The sequence below is a fragment of the Lagopus leucura genome, unplaced genomic scaffold (genome assembly GCF_019238085.1).
Source record: "Lagopus leucura isolate 7727_CA_CO unplaced genomic scaffold, USGS_WTPT01 Super-Scaffold_100159, whole genome shotgun sequence".
Taxonomy (NCBI): Eukaryota; Metazoa; Chordata; class Aves; order Galliformes; family Phasianidae; genus Lagopus; species Lagopus leucura.
Genome location: NW_024962335.1, coordinates 13,591,627 through 13,619,537, shown reverse-complemented (window position 1 = coordinate 13,619,537; position 27,911 = coordinate 13,591,627). Strand labels below are relative to the sequence as shown.

The 27,911-nt window shown below is 43.5% G+C and overlaps 2 protein-coding genes across 3 annotated transcripts in view; both read right to left on the bottom strand.

Moving 5' to 3' along the window:
• Nucleotides 1-9,500, bottom strand: part of CACNG2 (calcium voltage-gated channel auxiliary subunit gamma 2) — a 56,882-nt gene extending 47,382 nt beyond the window's left edge. Inside the window, exons 1-2 of one of the 2 annotated variants that reach the window (XM_042889995.1) lie at nucleotides 9,467-9,500; nucleotides 8,727-8,891 (exon numbers count right to left, since the gene is read on the bottom strand). The gene's annotated coding sequence lies outside the window, so the exon portion shown is untranslated. Of the gene's footprint in view, nucleotides 1-8,726; nucleotides 8,905-9,466 lie in introns of those variants that run through there. The other variant, XM_042889996.1, reaches the window with a different exon arrangement.
• A 4,236-nt stretch (nucleotides 9,501-13,736) lies between these two features.
• IFT27 (intraflagellar transport 27) lies at nucleotides 13,737-24,415 on the bottom strand. Its single transcript, XM_042890401.1, has 7 exons — nucleotides 24,316-24,415; nucleotides 21,223-21,302; nucleotides 20,096-20,155; nucleotides 19,346-19,405; nucleotides 18,264-18,381; nucleotides 17,849-17,958; nucleotides 13,737-17,643 (listed from the first exon to the last, which is right to left on the bottom strand). Exons 1-7 carry the CDS (start codon nucleotides 24,347-24,349, stop codon nucleotides 17,545-17,547), a joined length of 561 nt encoding a protein of 186 aa, XP_042746335.1. The 5' UTR covers nucleotides 24,350-24,415; the 3' UTR covers nucleotides 13,737-17,544.
• Between the last annotated feature and the right edge of the window lie 3,496 nt (nucleotides 24,416-27,911).

Sequence of the window (27,911 nt, the reverse complement as noted above, 5' to 3'; positions counted from 1 at the left end):
TGAAGGACAGCTCCCCGGTCCGCGGCGCGGGAGGAGCGCTCCCGGTCCCCCGGTGCTGAAGGACAGCTCCCCGGGCGGCAGTGCCGGAGCGGCGCTCCGCGGCCCGCGGTGCTGAAGGACAGCTCCCCTGCCCGCGCCGCCCGCGCCGCCCGCCCTGCCCGCGCCCCAGCATCCGCGGGCGGCAGCCGCCCTCCTTCGCTCTGCGCGGGCAGGCAGGCAGGCAGGCAGGCAGGGAGGGGCGGAGGGGGTAGCCTCCCCCCTCCCTGTGCCTACCCCGCCGCTGCCAGCCCCGGGCTGGGTTGCACCCCCCGGCTGCCGGAGCCCGGGGGAAGGCGTAGCTGGGGCTCTCCCTCTTTTTGCCTTTCAGCCTTTCGCCCCCACCCGCACCCCACTCCGCCCCCCGGCTCAGCTGCCTTCGCATCCCCGCCATACGTGCCCAGGGCGGCAAGCACAACCCGCACACGCTGCAGTTAGACCCGCACAAAACTTCAGGCAGCCGTTTTCTCTCCCCAGGAGACGGGTGACATGTAACGTGGAAGGGTAATTTAAAAACAAGCATTTATTTCTCTTATTTTTGTTGTAGTTATTATTTTTAAGTGCTCGCTTCTCACTCTTCTCAGCTTTGCTGCAAGTTGCATATGTTTTGGTGTTGCTCGTTTTCCGTCCCTCTGTCTCCCCCTGACCAATGTTGCGTGAATCCCTGCATTTTGACTTTCTCTTCGTAGCTTTCTGTGAAATCCCATAGCTTGCTTCAAGCAGCAGACATTTTGGGAAGATTCTTCACAAGAAAGGTCGATTTCTTGTTATTACTTGTTATTTCTTGTAATTTTGCTAAGGAAAGGGACCACCAAACTGAATTCCTCTCCCCCAGCCCTGGAAAGTATCCCACATTTCAATCCTCATTTTCCACAGAAAGATCCATGAAGTGAATGGATGCAGACTGAAATCTATCAGCGCTTAAGTTTTTGTGTCAGACACAACCTGATAGTACCGAGAATGTATATAAAATTGTGCAATGCTAACATCTTAGTATGTCATAACTGTCTCTCCCTTCCTCAGCAGTATCATTACATCAGGTTAATTACATTAGTCACCTCCTCGTTCTATACATGTAGCTGCTCATTAATGCAGCAATCATAAAGAAAAGAAATCATCTAATTCATGATGCTTCCGATTTTGTTTCACTCTGATCAGATTCATTGTTCGGTGTAAGAGAGCAGAAGGGCTGCATTAGGTTCACTGCTCTTCTAGGAGAATTAAGGAGCTGAGGGGAGGGGGTGCCGGGTAGTTGAACCAGTTGGAGGGCTTCAGCCACACTGTAATTTCATAACTCCATTTATCTCCTCCATTGTCCTTCTCTGGGTGCAATCTGGGTTCCAGGACAATCTCCCCCAGGACTGTTGGACATGAAGGACTCTATGGAAAGCAGCAGGAGAGGAGGGGGCGCAAAGGGCAGCTGAGCATTTCCTCTGTTCAGCAGGGAGCTGAGTACATGACGGGACTTTACCAGCAAGCACGGATGGTGTGTGGCATCAGCCATATGCAGATTGTTACCAGCAGGTCTTGGGGAGGCAGAAGGGACGGTGGATGAGGCAGGTGACAGTGCAGGGTGAGCCCACTAATACATTGCTGGGGGACAACCACAGTTCCTAGCCTCACCTGGGGGGGGGGGGGGGGTCCTGGCCTTCTTCTCTCTTGGAAAAGGTTTTTATGTTTGTTTGTTTTTTTGTGCTTTTGTTGTTGTTTGGGGTTTTGTTGTTGTTGTTGTTGTTGTTTTTCTCTGCACTCATGGAGCTGCCAAACAGCTGAGGATGGGCAAGGGAGGAGATGGCCCTTGTGGGCTGTGTATTTCAGCTTGGTGGAATAGTGGTGAGCATGGTAACTCAGGGCAGGCTCTCTAAACTGCTGGCCTTGGTTCAAATGAAGGGTGAAGAGATACAGAGTCCCCCTAAAATGGAAGGAGATTACAGCTCTACAGAGGTAGCTTGAGATGAGGAGGAGGTCCTCTAAGGCTTCTAGCTGGGGAAGCTACACAAGAACACCCTAGGACTTCTCCTCCACTCCTGAATGCTTTCTGCTGAAAGAAGAAAGGATAAGGGATGAATGTGCCATTCTGATGGTTCTGAGCCATTTATTTTTGTGTTGGTGGTACTACTCTCCATCCCACCACTGAGGTTCTATTATACAAAGGAAAGCAGAAAATTTCAGCCAGAAACCTAGAAGACTGAAGAGGAAAAATTTCAGCAGACTGTGTTGGCACTAAAATCCATCAGGCATCAACTGAATACATGGAAGGGAAAGCCACACTGGAAATCTCTCCAAGCAAAGTAGGCTCCTCAATTACTCTGTGCTCTCAAAATAGTGCAATACAGCTCTCCCAGTAATGTCACAAAGCATCCTGGCTGGAGTGAGTGGAAGCAGAAAGGACTCAGGCCTTACAAGAACCTCACTTGTGCCCAAACAGCAGGGTCATTCAAAGAAGATAGGGAGAGAAGGTATATTTTCACTGAGGGCTCCCCTGGGCACCCCATGCTGTTAAGTGTTTATTTCACTGTGACAAATTGGAAGGCTCCTTCAGATCAGGGTGTGTGGGGCTGCACAAATGGGAGCTGTCTTTTGGTAGCTTCTGTTGGTAACTGAGTAGAGCGTGACAAGTAGAGTGAGTGAACAGCCGCTGTGGAAGTTGTAGACTGGGACTTGCAAGGCATCCCAACACAGAGAGAATTCACAGATTTCATCTGTAATTAGAAAAATACTGCTGGAACTGCTGGATTACTTATCTTTACATTTGACTAATTCAGATAATTTCAGAGGATGAAGCAGAAGCTGGGCCAAAACAGAGGCCCTCAAACTAATCTGTAACTGTTGCCTTTATTATGTATTTCTACATATTTTGCAAGTTTGATTTCAAATGACTCCAGCAACAAGATAGGGACACATTCTCCCCAAAGAAACTGCCAGTATAAGAAGGCCAGGCCTGCAGAACAATGAGTCTTTTAATCTCTGGCTAAGAGCAGTGGGTCCTGTGATGGTTCATTATGTCTCAGGATCAGGACTAAAGGTGACTTCCTGCCTCACACTTCCCAATTTTCAGAAATAATTCTCTTCCTGCTACCCTACTTATATCCTCTTAAACCATTCGCAATAATCCCTCTACAGTTGTTCTAAACGCCGCTGGAGAAGAACGGAACAAAAGCAATGCAAATGACAGAATGTCCTGTGTGACTGCTTGTGCTGTGGCTAGATGCTGTGCTGAGATTTCATCTTTCCTACAAAGAATCGTTAAAAATGATAATACAAAACAAGACTACAGACTAAAAACACTGTGGCAGAATTTTACAACAGTCGCATCTTACCGAATAGCGCAACACAGAATGACATCTATAGAGGAGTAAGGAGAGAGAAATTAATAGTCTGGAGGAAATAGAGAGATTTTAAATTACATTTTAAATTACTTGAAATGAGAAGCTGATGAGACAAGGAGCCGCAGGAAGTCTGCTTCCAATGGCAAACCAAGAGTGCTGCTATTTGTGGAGAGAAGGGGCAGTGCTGTAGGAAAGAAAGGGGCACAAGAAAGATAAGGAAGGGAGATGAAGGGCATGAAGTCGGAAGCAACTCCATGGGATGGTAATGGAACTGAATAGAGTGTCTCTGGATCGAGTGCTGCAGTGGAGATTTTGGGCTCAGGATAAAATCAGACAGCAATTTGGTACTGAGGAATCTTCATACTGGGCAGGCCATCTCAGAAGGAGCTGCTGTAATGAGATGTAAAAGAGATGGAGTTGATGCAGTTGTATTTGCAGGCAGAGCAGAGGTGTTAATAGACAGCTGCAACAGCAGAGGAGATGTTAGGAAAAATAAATTGGGGTTAGAGTGATGATTAGAAAACTGAAAACCAATGGGGCAGAAAGATAGAAGTGAGATCTGATCCAGAAAAGGAATTAATATTCAAAAAGTTTCACTGGAGAAGGTTGAAAAAAACCCCATATCCATGTGTTTAGACAAGCAGAGAGGGAGATCAGAGCAGTCATCACTGGCATCTAAAGCTGGGGGACCCAAAATATGCAAGAAACATTATTTACATCATATCTGCATGCTGGTGGTATTCTTAGACCAATTTAACAAACTAGCAAACTGAAGAAAGAAGAAAATTTGTGTTTTGTCCAAGAATCACATGTGGAGATGATAGAGAGATAAATACAGATGTACAAATCCTCAGTGGTCCTCTCTTCTTAACTTCAGGTCTTTCAGGTTGAGGATCAACATAAAAGACAGTGTAAACACCAAATATTTGAATACTTATATGAAATTCATCTCTAGCACAACACTATGATCAGAAGGGGAAAAAAAAGGAGACACGGTACAGAGGTCTCACAAATAAACTGAGGAAGTCTCTCTGCAAAAGTGATGCTGGGGCTATCCCAAGAGTGCATAAAAAAAATACGTTAGATACAGGTGGACCAAGTGTGAGAGTATAAGGATGTAGTACACAGCTCCCTCCACATCTGACATATATCCTTGTCTAAGACAAATACTTTGCAAAAAAAAAAAAAAAAAAAAAAAATCATTTATCCATAAAACACTCTTATAATGTAACACTTGAATAACTTTGTGGAAGCACTGAGGCACTGAGATCACAAACCCCACCAAAGCCAAAGTCTATGCACTGATATTAGTGAGATCTGAGTGTTGTCATAAATGAACTAACTGAATATCAATGGTTGTCCAATGTTGCACATTGCGTCTTGAAACTAAAGCATCTATGCTTCCAGTGCAAGATTCCCTTGTCTCACACATTGTTTTTTTTCCACTGAATGGTAACCTCATGTGCCTTATGCATTGAATTATTCAAAAAGGAAAGGTGTCCTTCTCTATTTGAAAGGGATAGTGAGAGAAGACTGGGACTCCTAGCATGACATTTCCGCCATGATGAATTGCTGGGATGAGAACTGTTTTGCCTCTCTTTCCCTTTCCATGCTGTGCTGAGGTTTGTGTGGACAGCAGCCTCCTAATCAATAGGAATAGAAACAAAAAATCAATGCCTGCAACCCATTAACTGTAACAGAGGGCAGGCTGCTAACCAGTCACTCTAGCTGGAATTACAGTATTTGGTAAAGTATCTTCAGTGAGGATATATGTGCATACACATGCAAACTTACTGAATATGACTAAAACAGACAATTAGTTGTGGGAAAACTCCCCACCTCATCAGAATGTCTATTCCATGTATTTGCCTGTGTTAAACTAAAGACACTATCCTCTTTACTCAGATGCTGTCCCTCATAATTCTCCGCTCCAGAGTGTACACTATTCTGCACTTAACAAATAATTCGAGTCTACCTTCGTGCTGGCCCATCCTGTGTGTAAAAAAAATATGCATTCCTCTACACACCTTTACTCCCTGATAAACTATGTCCCATAGAAATCCAGTGTAAGGCCTGATTATTCATATGCTATTCCTGCTCTGTTGCTGTATTCTCGGATTCTTCACCTAAATCTTTTTGTTTTATTTTGTTTTTCCATCCATATGCAAATTCAGGCATACACAGTTCTCACAGATATCCATATACTTCCAGTCCTGGAAGCATATTCCAGGAAACAGGGCAAAGAGGTACAGAGCCTTGATACCTGAATAAACAAATGCCTGAAAAGCAGAGTGAAAGGATACAAATAAGAGGAGAAAAAAACCCGAGTTGAGTCACACACTCCTCACAAAAAGTTAGTGAAAAGAATACAGCAGAATCTGCTTAAAGTCAAGACACAAGGGAAAAGGTCTTCAGAATAGATCATAGAGCAATGTGTCTCACTGGAACTACACGAAATATGGGCACAAATATCTTGGTCTTGTTCATAATAAATCCATTGCCCATCCATCCATTAGCTATCACCAGAACTCACACCAGATCCACCTCTAATAATCAGGGATGGTCTCTATTGCTCAGAATCCATGGGTTAAAAAAGCCATCATTTCTTGACAAATAGGTATAGAAAATTCCAGTGAGGAAATATGCAGCAGCTGCGGTTTGACTCTTAAAGAAGAAAAAAAAGCCTGTTTTCATGTAAACATAGCAGTAATCAGAAAACAGTAAAGAATAAGGTGAGAAAGAGAAGTTGTTGGGTTTCTTTTTTTTCTGAATTGAAGGTTTTTGGAAGTTTCCTGGAAATATCAGCAGTGATAAATGCTGGAGGAAAGGTGAGGCCGACAGTGAGGATGCTTCGTGTTGACCTTGATCAATGTTCTCTGATATCAGACCAGCCTAAAGGGCGCAGATGAGGACAAAGAGCATCCTATGCAGCCTCATCTATTCAGCATTTTCATTTAAAGCCACAGCTCAGTCTGAACACAGCTTTTGCCTCTGGTCCCCAACAGCCACAGAGGCATTGCTGAGGCTTTCTGTATGGGACAAACTTGCTCTTCTACATCTGAAGGTAATTACACAGGTAATCCTTCTGCAAAGGAGCTATACAATCAATTGTCATCTTTAGGGCATCCTTAGTTCTTCTTCTGTGACATAGCTTAGGGTATGATGGAAGGAACACTTCTAATTTCTCTGATATTCCATGAAAAAACAAAAACCAGAATTTAAAAAAGACTCTTGAAAGAAAATCCCAAGCAAATTAAGAAAAATGGTTAGCCTCTGGGATAGATCATATCATCCCTTTGACTTTTCAGAGGGACAAATCAAGGGAAACATGTATCCCAGCACGTAATTGAGAGCTCCACAAGTAGGGGATCTTAGAAAATTCATAATCACAGGGTTCCACTGACATCAGTGATAACAGGCAACTAATTTTAAAATGGGGAGGATTTCTTTTTGTAGCATTTTATTGTCAGGGAGACATCTCGTGAAAGGTACATGTACTTTAGATAATGTTTCATTGAAAGCCAGCAGGTGTACTGTGGACACAGAGCCATCAAATTAATTCCTAGGATTTGGTTTTGTATTACTTCTATAATTGTTTAGGATCCAGAGAGTGAATTCCCATACAGGAATTAGGTTAAACACACTGAGTTAAGACAGTCAGATGCTGGACCACAGTGTTATGACGATGCACAGAAAAATGTATGTGAACAGAAGCTGTAGAGAGGTGACATTCCTTTTCTTGGGAATGGGGGCCTGTTTTAAAAAGAAAGCAAAACACATGTGTATCTAGGCTTTTAAGTCCATGTTTAGACATTGAAGAACTGCCCTGATTTTCAGTTATGCTGAGCAGCCAGTATCTCACATTGATTTTACAGAGATGAAGAGGCTCCAAATGACTCCGAAAATCTGGATGTCTGTTTTGATATCTAAATGTCATCTTAACAGATGACTCTTATATCAACAAAAATTTTTTAATAGAAATGAAATCAGAAGTTACTCATCAGGTTTTGCCACTTTCAATCATTCACTGCAGCTAGTAGCCACTTGTAAAATTTTCTAGGAAAGGTCTGAGAGCAGTGTTTACAGTCTGTGGAAAATCCTGGCAAGTGAGGACTCTTACGCAGAGCAAATCAACTCCCAGCAGTGCCAGGGAGAGCACTTAGTTCTTCCAGCTTAACCAGGCCAGGCTCAGAGCCTTGGTGACATCTCTGCTGGTGGTGTGAGGCTTCTTTGCGGCACCATCCTCGGCAGAGGTTGGCCACACATCTCCAAGGGTTTGGGGGTACAGTCTTTCTTGGTTCTCCACTAATCTCTTTGCTCTGTTGTTGCCAGCTCTGACCTGGTGAGCAGGTCTGGAAGAGGGCACGGTGAGGCGTATCTCCACCATGTTCCCCATTCCATGCAGGGGTCAGATGGATGCACACAGCAGAAGACTGCTCAGAGGCAGGAATATGGGATTTCAGGTTGGTTATTCCCTGCATTAAGGAGGTGACTGTAGAGAAGCAGAGCCTGTGCAGGGCTTGGCACTCTCCCATGCTCACCACTCCTGCACTCTTTCACAGGACACTTTTCCAGGTTGCTTGCGTCATTTGGATAAAACTGCTCAGTTGCCATCTTTCCAGTAGCCAGTCTGAAGTGTCAAATCACTTCTCTGCTTCACAGACCACTGGGATTTTCTCTGCAACTGACCTATATTAGTTTCAAGCTTCATTCGTTCTGGCCTGCACTCCCCTCTATTCTCCCACATGGAGCACATGCACTGCTCCTCCCCCTCAAACAAACACCTTTATACATCCAAGGACATTGTAAAAATAAAATGATCACAACCTGGCCCTCTGGGAACCTCAGTTTTACAGTTCGTCCCACTCTGATGCCGACAGAATTCACAACCCAGTTCAAAAGAGACAGACAGAGAGTGAGAGAAAGCCAGCAGACAGGCACAGACAGGAGGAGATGGAGGAATCAGGAAGAGATTAAAAGGAGCAAAAGAAATGGAACAGGGCAACTAGAAGGAATAAGCAGAAACAACAAGGGGAGGCACATAACCTAGAAGCCTAGAACATAATAAATGAAGTTAGAGGGAAGAGTATAACATGAAAATGGCAGAAAGTTGAAGGAAGACATAAATAAGGAGATGAAAAAGACACAGCAAGGGACAGAAAAGAAATTGTCAAAGAGAGGGGTGCTGGCTGAGCCAGGCAGCAAAGCAAAGTTGGTGTCTATGACATGAGACAGAAGAACCAAGAAGGTGCCTATAAATTTGGGCACTGTTTTTTTTTCATGTCTCTTTTTCCATTGAGAATATACTGTGAGGAAAAAAGGCAAGAGGAAGGAGAATAAAATTATAAATAAATGTCTGACCTGCCATCATAAACAGCTCCTAGCAGTCAAGCACTGGAAATAGGCAGTCCACAGGTTGCAGATGCTCAGGTATATTGCAGTTCAGCAAGCAGGAAACACCCTGCACTAGAACAGTGGCATTTACATTCCCAGGTCCACTGGGTCTCTGTGCATTGGCAGTAAGCCCTGTGTATAAGAAAATGCTTCTTTTTAGTCTTATGTAGTCATGCTTGTATTTCTGCCCTCTATCCTCTCTCAGGTCCCAGTAAGAGAACCTCAGCCCCGAATACTAGTACTAGCACTGTTAGTTTCCCTTCTCCTAAGAGCTTCCCTCCTCTCTCCCACCATATCTCCACTCTTATTTGCACTCTGAGGGCTGCTTTGCCTTCCCACATCTCTCTTCTTCCCACATTTAATCTCTAGATTTGCTCTTTTGCTCTTTCTTATAGCTCGGCTTTATCTCTTTCCTCTCTCCTTATGGCTGTTCTCCCTCCCTGTCATTCACTCAGTTCTCCCCTACACAGGCATATACAAACACAGACACACACACAAGCAGTCTCTTCATCTCCATCTCTGGTTATCCAGTTACCTATTACCATAGTACCTGGCTGACACACATCTCTCTCCCACAGACAATCCACCTCTCTCTTTCCCCACTACATATCAGACAACTCTGCCTGCCTGCCCTTCCTTCTCAGCCTTGCTCTCACTGTCCCCAGCCAGCCCATTTCTTTGTCTCCCTCCCAGTTCTGCTTTCTTACCCTCCTGACAACCCATTCCTTTTGCTTTCTCCCCTACTCTGCCCATCTGTCTGTCTGTCCTTCCTTCCCACAGTTCTCTCTAGCTGATACGTATGTACCCCCAGTCCACATCCCTCCTGTGCCTCCCCCTGCTCCTTCACATATTTTATCTCTTTGTGTCTCCTACACACCCAGGCCCACGCTTGCTCTCTCCCATACTGAGAGGAGGCGGCGGCAAAGAATTTGCTGCTGACCGCTGCATTGCTAGGAGGCAAACACATGGCTGGCCTTGTGCAGGCCAGTTTCTGCCTGAGTGCCCCAAGTCACATATCCCCAGCATCATCTCTGGCACTGGGAAAACAGATGGTGTAATAAATGAGAGCAGTCTAATAAAAGGAGGAAAGGGTGCCTGCTTCAGATGCCCCTCACCCGCAAAGGAAGACACATCCAACATGGGCACAGCTCTCTCACTCCCATACCAGTTCAGTTTTGTGCCAGAACTAGCTGGATGAACAAGCTCTACCCTAGCACCAGATGGAGAAGAAAGGGGCAAGAGATGGTAGTAGTGGATAGGAAGACCAGTTCTTTTTCTTGACATCGGCGTATAACCTCACAAACTTGAGTACATGTGAGGATTTAAGGAGTCTGAAGGTAATAGGGGGAGGAGGGGCATTAGCATAGGAAGTATAGCAGAGTTGTGAGGATGTAGGGCTACAAGCAGCAATCAGACCTCCATGTGCAGGGACTGTTCATAGGCTAGAGGCATGGACAGTACAGAGGAATCAAATGGTTGTGAACCAAGTGGCATCCAGTGATCTCTTCTGTCTAGGTGAAGAGGGATGCCACCCTACTGGCAGTCTCAGCTAGAAGGGCCATCAACAGCAATAACTCAGTCCGCTTAAAGGAAGTATCCCCAGGCCCGAGTGGGTGCAGAAACTGGAGAGGGCAAAAAAAGCTACATTATTCTGTTGGTGTCCATACTGGAAATGTCCTCCTGCCCTTTCCCAGTTTCATGACCCTGTCCCAGAAAGCTCCCTTATACCTCCCCTGATATCTGCATTCAGAGACTTGCAGCATCACATCTAACTCGGTTCCAATAAATGACAATTGTTTCCTGCTTATAAGCTACCAGCATTCCTAACCCATCTAACATTTTCCTGTTCCTTTCAGCCTGATGCCTCTCTGCTGACAACAGCACTGAAAAGCATTATCTTAACCTTGTAAATGGTCTTTCCTAGGCATACTGTTCTGCATTTTATGCCTGATGCTTCAGCTGCAACGTGAATTCCAACACTTCCAGTTTCAGCCTCCACACTGAAGCCGTTCAACATCACAAAATCAAAGACCTACAAATAGCACACAGTGGCCACACACAACTGTGACACTAAGAGCAAGCAATGCTTCACAAGAATTAAAATTGATTAGCAAAAGTGAAAGGAAACCAAGAGAGAAAAGAAATTCCACTCATTCGCAGCTAAAGGCATTTTTATTATAGTTAGTAGCAAATTCACAAACAGGGTGATTTCTACCTGCTTTACATTGACCACATACACATTGCATTTTGTACTTTTTTGAGGTTAATACTGATATTTTCAGGAGGCCCTCTGCTCTATTAGCTGGTCACAAAGAGTTTCTGTTGTGAAATGTCAATCCTGAAGTTGTAGTGGTCACTTTTGCTTGGTCAAATGTCAAATGAGATGAAGGTTCTCTTTCCATTCTCTGACTGGACAGATGTAATATATGGTGCAGCACAATTATGAGTAAGCTTATATGTTAGTCTCTCCATCCTCTCCCCCCCAGGAAAAAAAGAGATTTAAGCAAGTGTATCACCCTAGCTTCTGCTAAAAGAATCTAACCTTTTTTTTGTCTTTTTAAATAATACAAAAATTTGCAGGCAGTAATTATAGGTGTTTATTTCCTTGCACTCAGAAATCCTATCAAAGAATTGCACTCAACCTGAATTTCCAACCTCTCCACATTTTTCCACCCTTTCAGACCAATAGAGTCTGTAGTCTATTTTTTTTTTTTTATTTTTTTCCAGTCTCCCCTGAATATGATCCTCAGTGCATCACAGCTTGCTGTGTTTATCTCCCCATGCTACTCTTAGGCTTACTATTATGGGTTTTCACGATTGCTGCATAACTCCAGCATCAACTCTGTCACACAGGCTTTAATCCAACCTGCCTTTGTCTACTGCAAAGCCTTTATCTTGAACCTAAACTCATGGTTGCCACTGACCTTACTCATCATGGCTCTGAATTCCCCAAACCAACCTCAACCAGGAGATCTCAGTCCTGCAAATTTCTATCCAGTTATTTATTCTTACCACCTGCTCTGCAACCTGCAGTGTCATCCAGCACTATCTTGTATCCTTGTTTTCCCTCAATGGCTCAAGCATAAATCATGTTTTCTCTCATTTAATTTCCGTACATAACTCTACAAGCCAGAAAAAGCCTTAGGTCTTTCCATCCACATTTCCCACTCTCCCTCTGCAAATCCCTTGGGCTTTTCATGAAGGAATATAGACCCTAGTCATTCCTATTCATTCCTATTCCCCTACTGCTCCTTCATTTCCACTGTTTGAGGCACAGCAGCTCACCACTTCTGCCTATGTACCTAATCTGCTCACACTCCCTGACTAAAAGTCTTCACATTGTATATTTTTCCAGTACTTGTACAGGAAGATAACAGGCTCCACATTTCTCCAACTGATGCATATCTGGCTGGAGGGAAACTCATTAAACTGACCCCATCCCTGACCCCAGTTTGACATGTAGGGTCTGTCACATTTCCCTTTTAAACATTGCCAAATTTGGATTTGATCTCAGAGACCAGGAAAGAGAGCAATTCCAGACTTTTCTTGACAAACAGCTCTAGGGGAAGAAACATGTGAAGCTGTGACAGAAGAATGAGAGAAGGACCCCCAAGGAGTAAAAACAAAACAAAACAATAAGCAACCACAGCTCCAAGTCAGAATGAGAACAACCCATGTCTATGAAAGTTACACTGCAGCAAGCTCTGAAGAGCTGAGATGAGGCTGCTGGGACTCAGCTGGGGGTCTCCTGCCAGAAAATTACACTCTAGACTGTGCAACATCCCCACCTGTCAGGTGATTTCGACAATAACGCCTCAGAGTTCACAACACCTGAAAGGACTGGAGACTGAGATGCTCTCTTCTTTCTCCCTCCCCCAAGCCTTGCTGTTCCAGGTCAACAGAGCCAAGGGCAAGTGGCTCACAAGACATTGTTCTCAAGGCAAGATGACAGCAGGAGGAGAAAATAGGATGCGAGAAGCAGAGAGATGATTTGCCCTCAGGCTATGAGAAACGCTGAGGGGGCCAACATGGCCCTTGAATATTTCCTGCTAGCAATCCACCTCTGCTGCAGAAGGTCCTAGAAGCCTCTTAGCCCCAGGATCACAGAGTATCATCTACAAGATCGAAAAATGACTTGCTAAAAACAAGCAGTGGTAGCTATTCTCCATGAAGAAGTGGAGATGAAATGGAAAAAGAAAGACTGTGAACTCCGGGAGAGAGGGAGGGGTCCCATAACAGATGGTGTCAAGAACAGACACATCTTCCTTCTACTAATAGAGATCTGCCATCAGACCGCTGGCTTTATACAGGCAGATGAGAAAACAACTGCAAGCAGCTGTCAGCTGAATATCATAGATACAGTAATTATTAAAAGCAGAGCACAGTCCTGAGCAGGGTATGGACCCCCGTGGATCTGGGTAAGCACCAGTAGAAAGCATTTGCTGCCTACGGAACAGAAATGCAGTGTTTTCCCTGCTGTCAGCACCTGCGTCAGGCTCCTGGTTTCTCTTGAGATACAGCTCTTAATTGGGATAGATTGTACGTTTTCTGCTGTAGCCCGGCCCAGCTCCCACTTTAATTGCTAGTTTATGACTTAGCCTGTTTTATGCTTTCCTCGCTACTTCTTTCCCCACTTAATCTAATAGAATTATAGAAAGTATTGCTGGGAAGACCTCAGGAGGCCACAGTTTATCCTTCTGCCCCAAGGCAGTATTTCATTTTCAACAACATCATGTGTCTTTTGCTATCAGGTCAGATCGGTCCAAGATGTATAGAAGGTAAAGAAATGAAGCTTACCCAGGGGAGTCAATTGGCATAACTGACTAAATCCAGCCCTTTAAGTCACTGATGTTATATCAGAAATAACTCTGGACCAAATAGTATCCTTTATCAGATCAGTTTTCTAAAAGATGTCCTTTCTTGTTTCAAGTCTGTAAAATGAACAGATCTCTAGAAGAAATTGTTCTGACAGCCCCATTTCAGTATATGTGTTGCTTTATTATGAACAGCAGTGACCATTCCATTGTTAAGATTGAACAGAAATTATCACTGTATGATCAACTTTGAAGTTCTTATTAAATCCTACAACAAGGATTGATCTTTCTGGAGTTTTATATCCTGCATTTCACTCCATGGTAGAACATGTCTGGCAAGACAAAACAAAACTATGAAAGCAACCTTCATTAGACAACTTTACAAAAATGAATTTCCAGTAAAATTTCAGAATGTCAGTCAGTTTATGAGGTTCACTCCTCAGAGACAACTTGACTAAAATTCCATTTCTGTTCATCCATTTATTTCCCTAAGACAAAATGTCTTATAGTCTTGGGAAAAGCCAATGAAGAAATTATAAAACAACAACAATTTTTTTTAAATGGTGATGTAGCATACCACACAGAGCCAGGCACAAATGTAAAAAGGTTTCTATGTAAACCTTTTCTTAATTTTTTTTTTCCAGTAAAAAAATGAGAAATGAGGACCAAAGGAAAGGTAAGGAGGAACTCTGAGGAGAAAAGACAGTTTTTTCCCCCAATCAAAAAAACAAAACAAAACAAAACAAAACAAAAAACAAGCAGGAAAAAGGACTACACATTTCTTAAAGATGGTTAAAGGCCTGGTTAAAGGCCTGCTTGTTTCCTCTCCTGTCTTTTGAAATTTCAGTTCTGGCTGAATTAGGGTTCTTTCGTGTTGTCAGCATGCACGCTGAACACATAGAATCACAGAATGGCCTGGGTTGGAAGGGACCTCAAGGATCATGAAGTTCTAACCCCCCAGCTGCATGCAGGGTTGCCAACCTCCATATCTAATACTAGACCAGGCTGCCCGAGGCCCCATCCAATCTGGCCCTGAATACCTCTAGGGTTGCTCATCCACAACCTCTCTGGTTGTGCCAGCACCTGTGCCAGCACCTCATCACTCTCAGGTAAAGAACTTCCCCAACATCCAACTTAAATCTTCCCTCCTTTAACTTAAAACCATTTCCCTTTGTCCTGCCATTATCTATCCTTGTAACACCTACAGCACTGCATAGCTGGACAAAGTAGAGGAGCTGTAAAAAGACAACAATGGCCAGCAGACATACTTTCTGCTTTCCTCCCCCTGTCCTCCACAGCACCCTTAATTCAGGGAGATGCAAAGGCTAAGCAGCAAACAAGCATCCTCACTTTATAGACAAAACTTTTCCACAGCCTGGTTGTATCTGACTCCCATGGTCTCCATTCACCCTTCATATTAGTCTCTATAACCAAGGTCACAAATAAGCTAGGAAAATAGCATCACCTGCATCACGCTGCTATTACATAGCCTGTTAGCTAGAAAGGACAATATATTCTGCTTTTAAAATGCATTAGAATGATGGAGATAGTAATGGCCAAACAGCAAGGTGGGCTATGAGCTTTAGACACAACCTCTTTTCTATTTCTAGTCTTGGCCTGCAGAATGAAGGACGGGGCAGTGGGTGAATCCCTACTGCTAGCTAATTAGATTACACGTTTCCTCTCTCTGGCAATATATCTTTCCCTGCATGGGGTGCATTTTTCTTCGCTAACCTATCAAAAGCAGCTTCCCAATAAATCACAAATCACCACCAGCACTCCCTTAATGAGATCCTCCAGCTTTTGTGTTCATTTAATAAAACAATGTTCACCAATCTTCATCTTACTGGTGTATGTAGGCTGTTTATTTGAAGTTACGGGAGATCTTTCTGGCGCAGAGAGATTGAACTCACCCGTTAGAGATCATGCAGGATTCATTTCATCACCCATTCCTAAGGCATTCACTCCCCTCCCTTCCCCCCATGTACCGCATCACAGGGGACAGGCACAGCTGGCAGGCTATTTTCAAGATGAAAAAAAGAAGTCTTGTGTTGCAATCACATCATCAATAAAAATAGGAGGAAATGAACTACCTTCTGTAGATCAGTTCAACATCCAAAACAACTTTTATTCCTAATAGGGGTACTAGCATCCACAGGCAAACTTCCATTCAGCCTATGTAAATCAACAGACACCCCCAGGATTAACAAGGTAACCCAAGCCAAAAAAGGTGAGTTGTATCTAGTGACCCTAAGCCCAAGGAGGAGTCCTCCTTTTCTTCAAATAAGAGCTTTCCCAGCTATGTCTTCTCCCCCTCACCCCCCCAAGTGGATTTGTGAAAAACAAAACAAAACAACAAGAAGCCTATTTATTTTCTTTTCCAGCAAGCTCAGGGCCTGCTTAACCTCTTTAGCTTGTGTTCATGCTCCCTAGCTAATTCCCAGCATCAACATAGTGTTGCCAGTGAAATGAGCCCAGCTGCTATTGCAGACTCTTGAAGTGCTTCATAAACTCTGCTACAACATCTGCAGTCATATTCCTAGCACTGGGCATAAAAGTGGTTATAAAATATATGTATAAAAGTATTGAAACACAGATTCCTGAAAAGCTTGCCTGAAAAACTCCTTAGTGTTTATTCTCCTCAGAAATTAGCTTTCCTTACCCAAGGGAGGCCAAAATAGTTCTGGAAGAGGAGAAATGCTACAGTTTTGAACTCTTTAATGTTAGGTCCAGCTGCAAGGCAGTACATAACTGGATGTTTTCACATACTGTATTAGCAAGTATTAGCAATTCTTACATATGCAATGTCAACATCTCACACAGTGTTCTGTCCAGGCTTTTACCCTTTCTGATACAAAATTTGTACGTGGCTGAATCAAATTAACTTAGCTAGTTTGTCTTTCAACCTGAGTCCTGTTTCCACAACTGAAATCAGAATCATAGCTTGTACTTTGAAATTCAAGGATAAGGAGGGAAAGTTTAACAACAAAGGTGACTGATTCTAGTAAGGGATGGAGAGCTAAACCTATGAGAAGATGTGAATGTGATGTTTGTAAGTTTAGCTGACAAGATGCAAAATGACACAGAAACAAATAAAATAACAAATGCATGAAGAAGGAAGGGCAATTTCAGTTTACGACTTGCCCCTGGAATAAAAGACATATTCTCACCATATGACTTCATTTTACAGGTAAGCCAATTTGGGTGAGACTGTACAAAGTCCTTCTTGCTTCAGAGGTAGCTGCTTCAGAAATTTTGTGACCCGGGTCCAGCAGAGGGCACTGCGTTACCAAGTGACAATGGCACAGGTGCAAGACAGACCGGCAGTGGAAGAGCCCCGTTGAAGAAAACCAAATTCTTGGCATTACAAAGAGATGTTAGCCATCACTATATCAATCCTAGAACTGATACGAATAACACTGTTAAAATAGGCCTCAAACTCCGGGTGTTCCCAGAAAAACACCTAAATCCAATCCAACTACGTGTCCATTTCAGCCCACAGACTTTCTACTGAAAATGCTTTGCAAGTAGTAGGGCTGAATCAGTCCTGCCCTGCAACGTACGTACCAGTACTGGGTTGCTTAAGCTGAAAAATATCCTGTCAGCTTCTTCTCTCCTCCTCCAAATCTCTACATCCTTGCAGGAATTTTGTTCAGACATGAGATAAGGCACTATTATCAAGGCAAAAAGCTGGCAATTTCCATTCTGCCCTCCCCCTTTTATTCCTTCCTCTTCCAACCTAACCGACTTTCAGTGAGCAGAGAACCGAGGTAAAGGACATGAAGGGGGTGCTAAGGTAGCAATTCCAAAATAATGTCTTTCCATTCGCTTATTTCTAGTTTATTTTGAATTACCAGAAGATGACTGTGAAGAAGCAAAAAGCTCATCTTTTTTCCTCTCTCTGTATTCCAATCCACAGGATTCTGGGCACTAGAAGAAGTTCTGAAGTTAAGTCATCCCAGTCACGGCCCTCAAGCTAGTGAGTGAAAAGTTTCCACTTTTTCTTTGTACAGTTGGTAGAATGACTTTGCCAGGATGTTGAAAGGGGCCTCAAAGTTTTTCATCTCCTTCTGTAAAAAGAAAATTGTAAATGACAGGTGAAATAAGCATTTTACTATTTCTGCTCAAACAGCTTCACAAAAGACAAACTAAAACAGAGGGTGAGTTAGAGGACAAATAAGTGGAAATGAGCCCCCAGTTATTTATCCTCAGCTAAAGAGAAGATAACTTTACAAATTCCCACTTCTATAGATGGTGAAAAGAGCAGATACTCACTACAGACATCTCACAGTATTCCAGGCCATGTTTGTCAGCCCATTCCTGTGCTTGCTTCTGTTCCACAACTCGACGACCAACCAGATCTGTTTTATTCCCCACTAAGACACCTGCAGAAAAGAAAAAGAAACAAAGGAAATACAACTCAGAAATGATGATTTGTTACCAGTAAATTCTGGGACATTGCTGAAGCACCTGAAAAAGTTGGAGGTGAGGCATAACAAAACACGACTATCTAGAAAAGTTTCCACTAAGGAATGATCTAAAATATATACACGTCTTTATCTGCACTGCGAGTTGAAGGAAGCCAGGCCTGCATGTGCTTTAAAATAAATGCTCTGTACCGCAGCTCAACAGAAACAACTGCTGCCACACAAGAGGGGTGCAGATAGCAAAACTATAATCCATTTCTTACCTGGGATGTGCATTCCAACTGCTTGTGCCCTCAGCTTTTCCAGCCACTTGGCACAGTTGCTGAAAGATTGCTCATTAGTGACATCATACACAAGGCACAGGACATTTGGTTGCTCCCACTGCACAGCAAGAAAGGAACATTGTCAGCTCTAATGAAACCAATGTGGTCAACAGCCAGTCCGCATCTGCATGGCAAACACAGATGCTAAGATAAAAATAAAAAGCCTAACACACAGGAAACCTATGCCTGAGCTGAGGTTACACATCTCTGTTGAGTTGATTAAATGGATAGCTGGCACTGAGTGATACAGTCTTGCTTTACTTCCTCATTTCTTTCTTTATGGTCCTGCTCCTTTATTTGTACCAGCTCTGGCACTCATCTTATTCCCAGGGAAGCTGATTCTTCATGCTCAATCAGCACAAAATTAATCCTAGAGAAAAAAATTAGAAAGGTTTTCTGCCAGTTTGAGAAGCTGAGTCAGCTTCCAAAGGGGTCCCTTGCAAATCAGACCTGGTGCAAGGGCAACAGTGCAACTGCCTCTTGTACAGCAGTGTTAGGTTGACTTAGCTGTCTGGGGAAACTTCATATCAATTAACCAATTCTACCTTTCAAGTGAGATAGCACAATGGAGAACTGTACCAGAAAAGACAGGAATGACTGAAGGAAAAAAAACACCACACACAACAGTGAATGGCAGTGTTATGCTCAAGGACAAAAACGTGTCCTGTTGTATCAAGATATCATTATAAAACAAAAAACATCACTGCAGAAGTAGCAGCAAAATCAATGTACTTCTGAGAAACAGAAATACTTTAACCAACAGCACATAGTTACTCTCAGTTAAAAATCCCTAGTTCTTTTGTAAGAAAACTGAAGGATTATCTGCTTTCCTTCCTCTTAAAAGTCTTTGTTCTAGCACTTTTATAAGTTTCAGAAAGGTAGAACAGGAAGCATTGGCAACTGAGGTAAATGCTCCCATTTACACTAAAGACAAAGTTTGCTATATCTGTCAGACTGAGGAGTTCAGATCTTCAAAGCAAAAGCAATCCTTTGGAAGAAGAGGACTGTTACATAACACTTACCAGTTTCTCCAGCATCTCAGAAAATAGATCTTTGCCTGCAGAGTCAAAAATGAAGAATTCCTGAAAGCAGAAGCAGAAAGAAGGTTCTTGCCAGGAACACTGCAATGTGGAGGAAGGTTTTGAAAGTAAATACCACAACTTGTCATCCCTGCATTTTGTTCAGTACGGCAGTCCCGTGTCCCTAAGAGACATGCTTCTTGGCACTGTGCATACCCCATCTTCAGACAGTATGATAAAAGAACTGGCTATTTTTTTCATCCATAAATGATAGAAGGACTACCTCCAAGGCTCTAGGCCTTGTTTCTACCTCTGCTGGAAACAGAACACTGGGAAGAACGGGACAGTAAAAAGCTAATTTTCACTACTTGTATAAAATGACACACGTGTCCACACTATAGCAGTGGAAGTGTAGGGTATTTAAGGAAGAGGAACAATTTTATCTTCCGTAGTTCTAAGCAACATGAACTAAACCTGATTGTCCTGAAAGACAGAACAGAAAGCAAAAAGTGCTTGCGACAGCTTTGGTTTAAGACGTCCTTTTAGACACAACTATGTAAAACACATTTTAAGATGAAGCTAACCTTTCACAAGAGCAAGCACAAGAAATTGCACGTGACCAGTCTCACTTCCTTACTGCAAGTTAATGGCCTTACAAACATACAGTGCAATCCCCTAATGGAATGAGATGGAAAGGGAGGCTTGAGCTCCAGATGTCTCTTTCTGACCAATTTATGTCACAGAAAAACTCACCACACTATCACTTGTCTCTGGAACTGATATAGCCTTCACCAACAGTTCAATGCCCGTTGTCTGTCAAGAAGAATCAGGAAAAGAGGGATCAGAAGAGTTTTTAAGAGCCTTCCCAACTGCATACCAACTATGCATCAGATTGAGGCAATTTTTGCAAATCATTACAATCCCATCAGACAGACTGCTGGGAACTCAGCAGTGCTCCTCACAGCTTTGGTAACATAGTCCTCCTTACGTGTCACAGCTGTGTAGGTTTGCTCAAATGGGAAAAAGAGTACCAGTGTTCAGAGCTCTGTTTGTATACTAGTGTATTACTTAAAATCTGTGGGGCTGCATTCACTGTCACACTGCTGCTCTAAAGCAGTCTGGGAACATTTTGCACCAACCATGTGATCAGCTAACATATGGGACCGAGGTTATTTGTGCCTCTTCCACCTTTTATCTCATTCTGCTTTGTAGCTTGTTTGTTTGTTCTATTTCTATCCCTAACTTCTGGTTTCCATCTTTATTTCAATGAATAAACATAATATAGGGTTGGTTTTTTTTTTATTCCCCCGCACTCATATTTTCCTTTTTTTACTTATATTTACTTTTATTTTTATCCTGCTTCTGATTAGTCATCACCATTGATTATCTCACTGAAAGACTGCAAACTGTATCCTCTTCATCTGGGAACAGTTTCTGCAGATTATAATTATCTTGGGGCTATGCAGAACATCTTCATGTTTGCATAGTGATAAGCACAACGTCCACATGCACACTGAATAGTTGGAATTAAGAGCTTTCTCCTTCAGCGATGCTTTTCTACAGAGTATTTCCTAAGGGGGGGAACTCTCTCAGACCACAAAAGCTCAGGAAAATATTGGTTCAGAAGGAAAATTATAACAATTAACTAATTTACTCACCACTGTTTCAAAACCAGCACCCACATAATGTAAAAACTTACAGAACGTTAAATCATTTCTCTTCAGACTCTAAGGTGCAGGACAAAGAAAACTGTAAGATCCACCTTGAATGCCTCAACAAACCATATGATTTACTTTGTTCTAAGGCTTCTTATTTATCTCGTGTAACTTAGAAAAAGTTGCTGGATAGCAGATTGAGCTTGTCGTGTAACTTGCACTTACCAATGTATAGTTCTTCTGAAAATGAGCCCCATCATTGCGGAACATCTGGGCTAAAGCACTCTTCCCCACAGCTGGATCACCTGCAAAACCAAAGATAAAAAGTTCATCTTAGAGAATCTTATTTTCCCTCAGTTCTGAGCCTATCTTATGCCACAAGACGTTGAATACTGCAACTCTGAATGCAGACAAGGTCACTATCACAAAATAATCTGAAACGTACTACCCATGTAATGAAATAAATATTGTTATTATGCATATTGATGCTGAAATCAGGTTTTTGCTCAATGAACGACAGCAAAGAGTTCCCATATCAGGGCTGAATTGCTGTTTGTTTTTGAATTTGTGTTTAGCAGTCTACCCTATAGCCTTTACCTAAGAACTCACATTTTCCAGGCGTGGTGTTGCAAAGAATCTGACAACATGATAAGGGCGACTGAACTTCACAGGCTCTTTTCTCTCCTTAAAATACATACTTCCACAAATCTCTCCTTAAAATACATACTTCCACAAATTCAAATCCTTGTTAGTGTTATACTGAGTTTAGTGGAGAGGCAGGGCTTCCATATACTACAAAGCTGGTAACATTCCTCGATGAACTCTTCTTGCTGACCCTGCTAAGTGAGCAGCTCTTGCTGACTCAATGCTGCTGGTGGCTCATTAGTTGCATCCTGGGCGTAAGAGAAGCAAATGTCACTTGGCTGGAGAGGAAGCCTGCTGATTCATCCCTGTATGGAAAGCAAACTAAAGGGCTTTCATTTTTGCTCCTCTAGAACAAAGATTTACTGGTGTCACTTGCATAACATTCTGGGCAAGTATCTGCCCCTTTGGCCTGCTGTTACAATGTTCTGCAGGACCTAAAGGGACGGTAGAGAACTGCACAATTCACGTAAGCCCAAATCATTCCACGAAACAGATCGCAGTCCTTGCAAAACAGAGTTAACTTAATGTTCTCAGGGAGCTTATCTTCTTTTCACGTATCCTTTCAGCAGCCTGGATAGTTCAAAAGGGACAAAACCCAGGAATTAACTATCTCAGTGTTCTAGCTTTTTTCTGTCCTGAAAGGAACGTGACAGTCAAGCTGAGAACACAAACCTTCTATGCTATACCGGTAATAAGCAAACTGAGAAAGGGGTACATTTTGCCCTATTAGAACTTCATAGATGGTGTTTTGAAGGAGATTGGGAAGTTATCTCCTCACATGATATTTCAGAGAAGAGGACTTTGGATACTAACAATTGCTCCCAGATGCATCAACCAAAGCAGTTCTTGTTTAAACGTTTTTAGCATGCTTGCTTACTTTGAGCTGAACTGGGTTCATAATATTTAGACAGGAAAATCTGGTAAATCAGCTTGTTTGTTCCCTGATCAGTTCAAGCTTGTGCTGAAGACAACACTCTGTTCTGAGTGGAAGCTATTCTGTATTTCAATAGATAATTAAGTCTGTCTTTGTAAAATAAGATAGAGAAGCATACACTGCTACAAACTGTGCAGGCTTCTTTATTTTCAACATCCAGTGCAAATTCTTACCTAATGTGTTCCTTTATTTTATTTGACAGCCTCAGCTTTTTTTTCCCCTCCTCTTTTCTTCTTCTTTGCCGTTCTCTTTGCCCATTACATCACTGCACTTCTTTCTCAAAATAAGTTTCCTTGCATTTTCCATTTAGTCTGGTCTCATCTGCAAATACTGCATCCCACAGAATTTATTCCACCCATATTTCTGTTATTCTGCCAGAAACTGTTGCATGTCTCTAAAATGCCTGCTACCGACAAGTATCTTTTTTTACAAAGAAAACCCTTTCATGGTGTCTCCAAAATAAGCTCCAATCTTGGTCTGTGTCTGTAAATTACTCTTGAGATAACACAGGAATCGCTTTCTATTGTCAAGTTAATAGCCTCTCCTCTACTAACAAAAGTCTTTTCCCCTCTGTTGTTCTCTTGACCTCGGTGCAGCTCCCAATACTGTCAGCCATTCTATTCTTCACAATCATTTCCTTAGGTACACAAGAGTTTCTTGATCTACCTCAGATGTTTTTGCTTCTACCAATGTAATTGCATTCTCTTGTTCTCTATAGGTTGCGGTTTCTCGCCTCTTACATCTATTTCATTATAGTCGTCTCTCCTGGAAGAAAGAAGTTATTTTGCTTGGTCTGCTGCATTAATTCCTTATTTTCAACAAGATACACATACTATCCTAGTACTTAGGAGCACTACAAGCGGACACGGAACAGAGCCTTTCTGTTGTTTGCACTGTGAACAGAACTGAAAGGGCAGCTTCAAACCCAGTAGGGATTAAGAACATAACTGAGTCACACAAAGAAAACCTGTGTGAGTTCAGGAGTGTCATGGAATCAGCCTGGGCGGCTGACTAAAGAAAACCTATATTGCGACCTGGAAACTTCCAAACGGGAAGTGATGTGCAAATCTTGAAGATGGTTAAGGCATTCATGTTGTCCATGGTAACTGTCAACGGGGGCAGCAGGGAGAAACGCTCTTTTGCATTTGCCAAAGCTTGCACTTGGCTTTGTGCAAGCTGACAAGTTATCTGCTTCCAAGGAAAAAGCAAAAACAACAAGAAAAAAAACAAAACAAAACCAAACCACGAAGATTTAATTCTGGATGGAAGAAAACACATTTGGAGCAAAGAGTTAAGCGGAGAGCTGTCTGCACAGCAAGGCGTTCTGGTTCTGCGCTCCTGGCTGATACCACGCGCTCAACGGTGAGCCTTTCCTTCCTGCAGCATTGACAGCCGACTGAATTCACCCTCACCACCTCTAATCCATCCTGACTGAATAAAGCTCTGTCTTCGCCTCACTTTCCCCCCCCCCCTCAGATTAACCTCCAGTTCACGTGCGGAAAAAGAAGCCTTCGTGAAGCAGGCTCTCTTCGCCCTTCCCCTCGTCCCCCATCCTCCCACACCCACTCGCTCCGGACCCTGCCCTTCCCCAGCCGATCACACCGCGCTTCACGCCCTCCCACGCGAACAGGGGAGGCGGTAACCACCGCCCCATCCCCCGGGATGCCGCCCTGCCGATCTGCCAGGCCGCAGGGCCCGCCCTCCCAGAGCTCCCGCCTCGCTGAGGAAGCCAGACTCACCTGCCAGCAGGCACTTGGCGGAGAGCTTCACCATCACCCCGGCCCGAGAAAGGCGGAGGCGGAGGTAGCGGGTCGGGAAGGCGGCGGCAGCCGCCGCCGCGCTCTGCCGCGGCCCTAGCAACAGCGCGGCCCTAGCAACGGGGCGCCCCGCCTTCCTCCGGCGCGCTAAACCCGGTTGGCTGCGAGCTCTGCTCGTCAAGGCTAGCCAGAATTACTATTGGCTGCTGTGTCTTTGCCCGCCCTCAGAGCGTCCTGTCACTCAAATCGTGGTCCCCGCCCTTCTTGTGGCTGAGGCGGGGCAGAGCGCTCGGAGGGCGGTGCCGCTGTGGGACGGATGGCTAAGGCGGGGTGTTGTCTGCCCAGCAACTACCTGCGTATGGGGAACCGACTTGTCATTGGGCAGAGCACAGGGGACAGTACCGCGTAGCCAAAATTAACTCACTTGGAAAAGGGTAGAAAATAATAAAGCTGTGGGCAAAAGTCTACAGAATAGGAGTTTGGAAGCACTCAGAAGCGAAAAGACAAGTGAGAATGAGGCAGAAAAGCCTCTGTCTTACACCTATCTCCTTTCCAAGCAATGGGACCTTCCAGGCACGAGCGCTCTCACTCGCACGCGTGGCGGGATCTTTTCCTGCGCATGCGCCTGACTGGCGGCCGGAGAGCTCGGGCTGTTCTGCTCATGCGCTTGGTGGTCGGGTGCGGAGTCGTCCGTTGTCGTTAATGGACGCCGGGGGTGGGAGTGTTATTGCGTCTTCGTTTACACGCCAGAAGGCTGTGGTGCCATTCAGCGAGAACTGGACGGGCTGAGAGTTGGGCAGGGAGGAAGGAACCTGATGAGGTTCGACAGGAACAAGTGTAGAGTCCTACATCTAGGGAGGAATAACCTTCTGCAAGCCTCCTCCAAAAAACCCATCATATATATACCAGTTCCTGATGTTGTGTCCCTCTCTGGCTTCCAGGCTGAGAACCCTGAGTCTGTTCAGCCTGGAAAAGACAAGGCTGAGGGGAGATCATATCAGTGCTTATAAATCTCTAATGGGTGGGAGTCAAGTGAATGGGGCCAGGCTGTTTTAGTGATGCTCCACAACAGGACAAGGGGCAGCTTGCACAAACTGAAGTATGGGAGGTTCTGTGTGAACATGAGAATGTGGGTTTGCTTTTTTTTTTTTTACTGTGTGGGTTGCAGAGCACTGGAACACGCTGTTCAGCAAGGTTGTGGAGTCTCAGAGAATCACAGAGTGGTTCAGGTTGGAAGGGACCTCAACGATATGAATCTCCAACCCCCCAGCTGCATGCAGGGCTGCCAACCTCCATATCTAATATTAGACCAAACTGCCCAAGGCTCCATCCAATCCGGCCTTGAACACCTCTAGGGATGGGGCATCCACAGCCTCTCTGGGCAGCCTGTTCCAGCATCTCACCACTCTCTTGGTATAGGACTTCCTCCCGATAGCCAACCTAAATCTTCCCTCCTTCAACTTAAAACCGTCTCCGGATATATTAAAAACCTGCCTGGAAGCTTTCTTCTGCAATGTGCTCCACAGAACCTACTTTTAGCGGGGGTTTGGACTAGATGATCTTCAGAATTCCTTTCCAACCCCTGCTGTTCTGTGATTCTGTTCTATTTGTGCAACCTTTGCATTATCCTTGTCTATTTGTAATATTGTCCCAGTTTACTGACAGGTTTGTATGTGAAGGCTTTGAGGCTTTGTTATGATGTACTTGAGATTTATTGATCATGTCTATAATGTAAATGTAAAGTACATCAGTCCATCAGCATTTACCAAGGTCTCAAACATCTCTACCATTTTACTCTGGGGATGTTTAATAGAAGGCATAGATTATGCTAGAAGTGGAATTGTCATTGCTATTGAGAATTTCTGCTTTGAACCTGGCTAGGTCCTTCATCACATTCTTTACTTTTCTTCTAGCACCCTGGTCCTTTGTCTCATTTCTTCTTTTCCTGCTTCCCTCTGCATGCACTTGTATCCTTGCTTTATTTCAGCTGTCCTTTTGCCCCATACATTATATATATTTTTTCCTCTGCCTGATTTCTCCTAGGTAAAAGTCCTTCCCTTGTCTGCACTGACAGTGATAGATTAAGGATGGAATTACTTATCTACACCTTATAATCCAAGCAGAATTGCATTCTGCTGTTAGCAGTCCACAGGGGTTGCTGCTGAATAAATTGGAGTACCGGTAGCTGTGCTCACTGAAGCTTCTCTCATCTTGAATACATGAAGAGGGAGGGGGAAAGAAACCCTGCAGGCTTGAAAAAAAAAACAAGCCAAACATAACACAAAGCAAAACACCAAAAACCACAGCACAGGATGAGGTTCTTACCCCAGAGAAGTGTTGATTAGGTTAAATCCTGTACTTAGCAGCTAAAGAGAAATAGAGCACTCCTTTACTCACCCATTTCATTTCTTTATCAAGTCAGAAGTGCCCCTTGCCTAATACGAGCAGGATAAGTTGCCCTGGCAGCTGCAGGACCATGAAATTTGAAATCACGTTTCTTTAGGCAATGGTCACGAAGCAGCAAATAAACAGCATGTGGGGCTCACAGTTCATCAGGTTCCAGATAGTACTGTGGCTCCAGCAGGAGTGGCAAAGAATGGCAACAGCAAGGCGAAGTAGGGCTTTGCAGTAAGGATTAAACGAAGGTGATGTGATCTTTAGACTGATAAATGGTTTGTGTGTCTGTGGGATGCTTAACTATTCCCTTTGTTATGTCCTTCACAACATGTGCCTGTTCAAAAGTGATTCTGGTGAGGCAGAACTCAGTAATATTCCTAGGACTTGGTTTTGTATTTCAGATTCAAAGATTTGGGGTATGTTCTGGGTTGAGCAGGTTACAGCCTGTGTCTTGAATGGGCTGATGTTTTTGAGGTATTAATGTAGCTATTCTAGGAGTCAGCAATGCTTCTCAGGAGGGCATTAATGCTGGTGAAAGGAATTAGTAGATCTTTAGGTAAGAACTTGCTTAAATACAAACTATCATCAGTTCCTTTTTAAATCTTATGTTACTAAAAAACAATATGACAAAACAGAGTAAGAAAGACCTTGAAAAGTGAAAATTGATGAGTATTCAGAGTTCACGTGGCTCTTAATCTGTATGCATCCTCACAACATTAACTATGAATATTTAGTGATATGTCTGGAGAGCTCTGAAAACTGCAAGAAGCGAGGGGGGATCCCTCAAGATTGCTTTTTGTTTCTTTTATTCAAAGTAAGACTATTAGCACAGAAGTATGGATATGGATGCTTTCTATATTGCTGTTGATAACAGGTCTTCTGATCTTTCTCTTTTGTGGGAGGGACTGAGACATGAAGGCTTTTTGGATGAGACTCTGCACTGAAATTTAAGATGATTATGAAATGGTGGAATCAGCCAAAGGATTTTTTGGCAGCTACAGCAGCACTTCTGACCGATCTGGCAAATCTGCCATTTCTTTCTGATGTACTACACTGGGAAAGTGGAAGTTAGGAATGAATGGTGGTTGTAGCATTGATAAGAAATTGGTGAATTATTATATGTAGAGTACGTGTCTCTGCAAGGTTATAGACTTGGTTTGAGCATGCTAGTTTTAACTGTT

Bases quoted from the DNA above. Each gene is read 5' to 3' on its own strand.
- IFT27 (XM_042890401.1), bottom strand. From the start codon at position 24,349: ATGGTGAAGCTCTCCGCCAAGTGCCTGCTGGCAG. The intron at 20,156-21,222 runs GTAAGTGCAAGT...TCTTCTTGACAG, and splicing joins TTCAGAAGAACTATACATTG to ACAACGGGCATTGAACTGTT. The intron at 19,406-20,095 runs GTGAGTTTTTCT...TTCTGCTTTCAG, and splicing joins CAGAGACAAGTGATAGTGTG to GAATTCTTCATTTTTGACTC.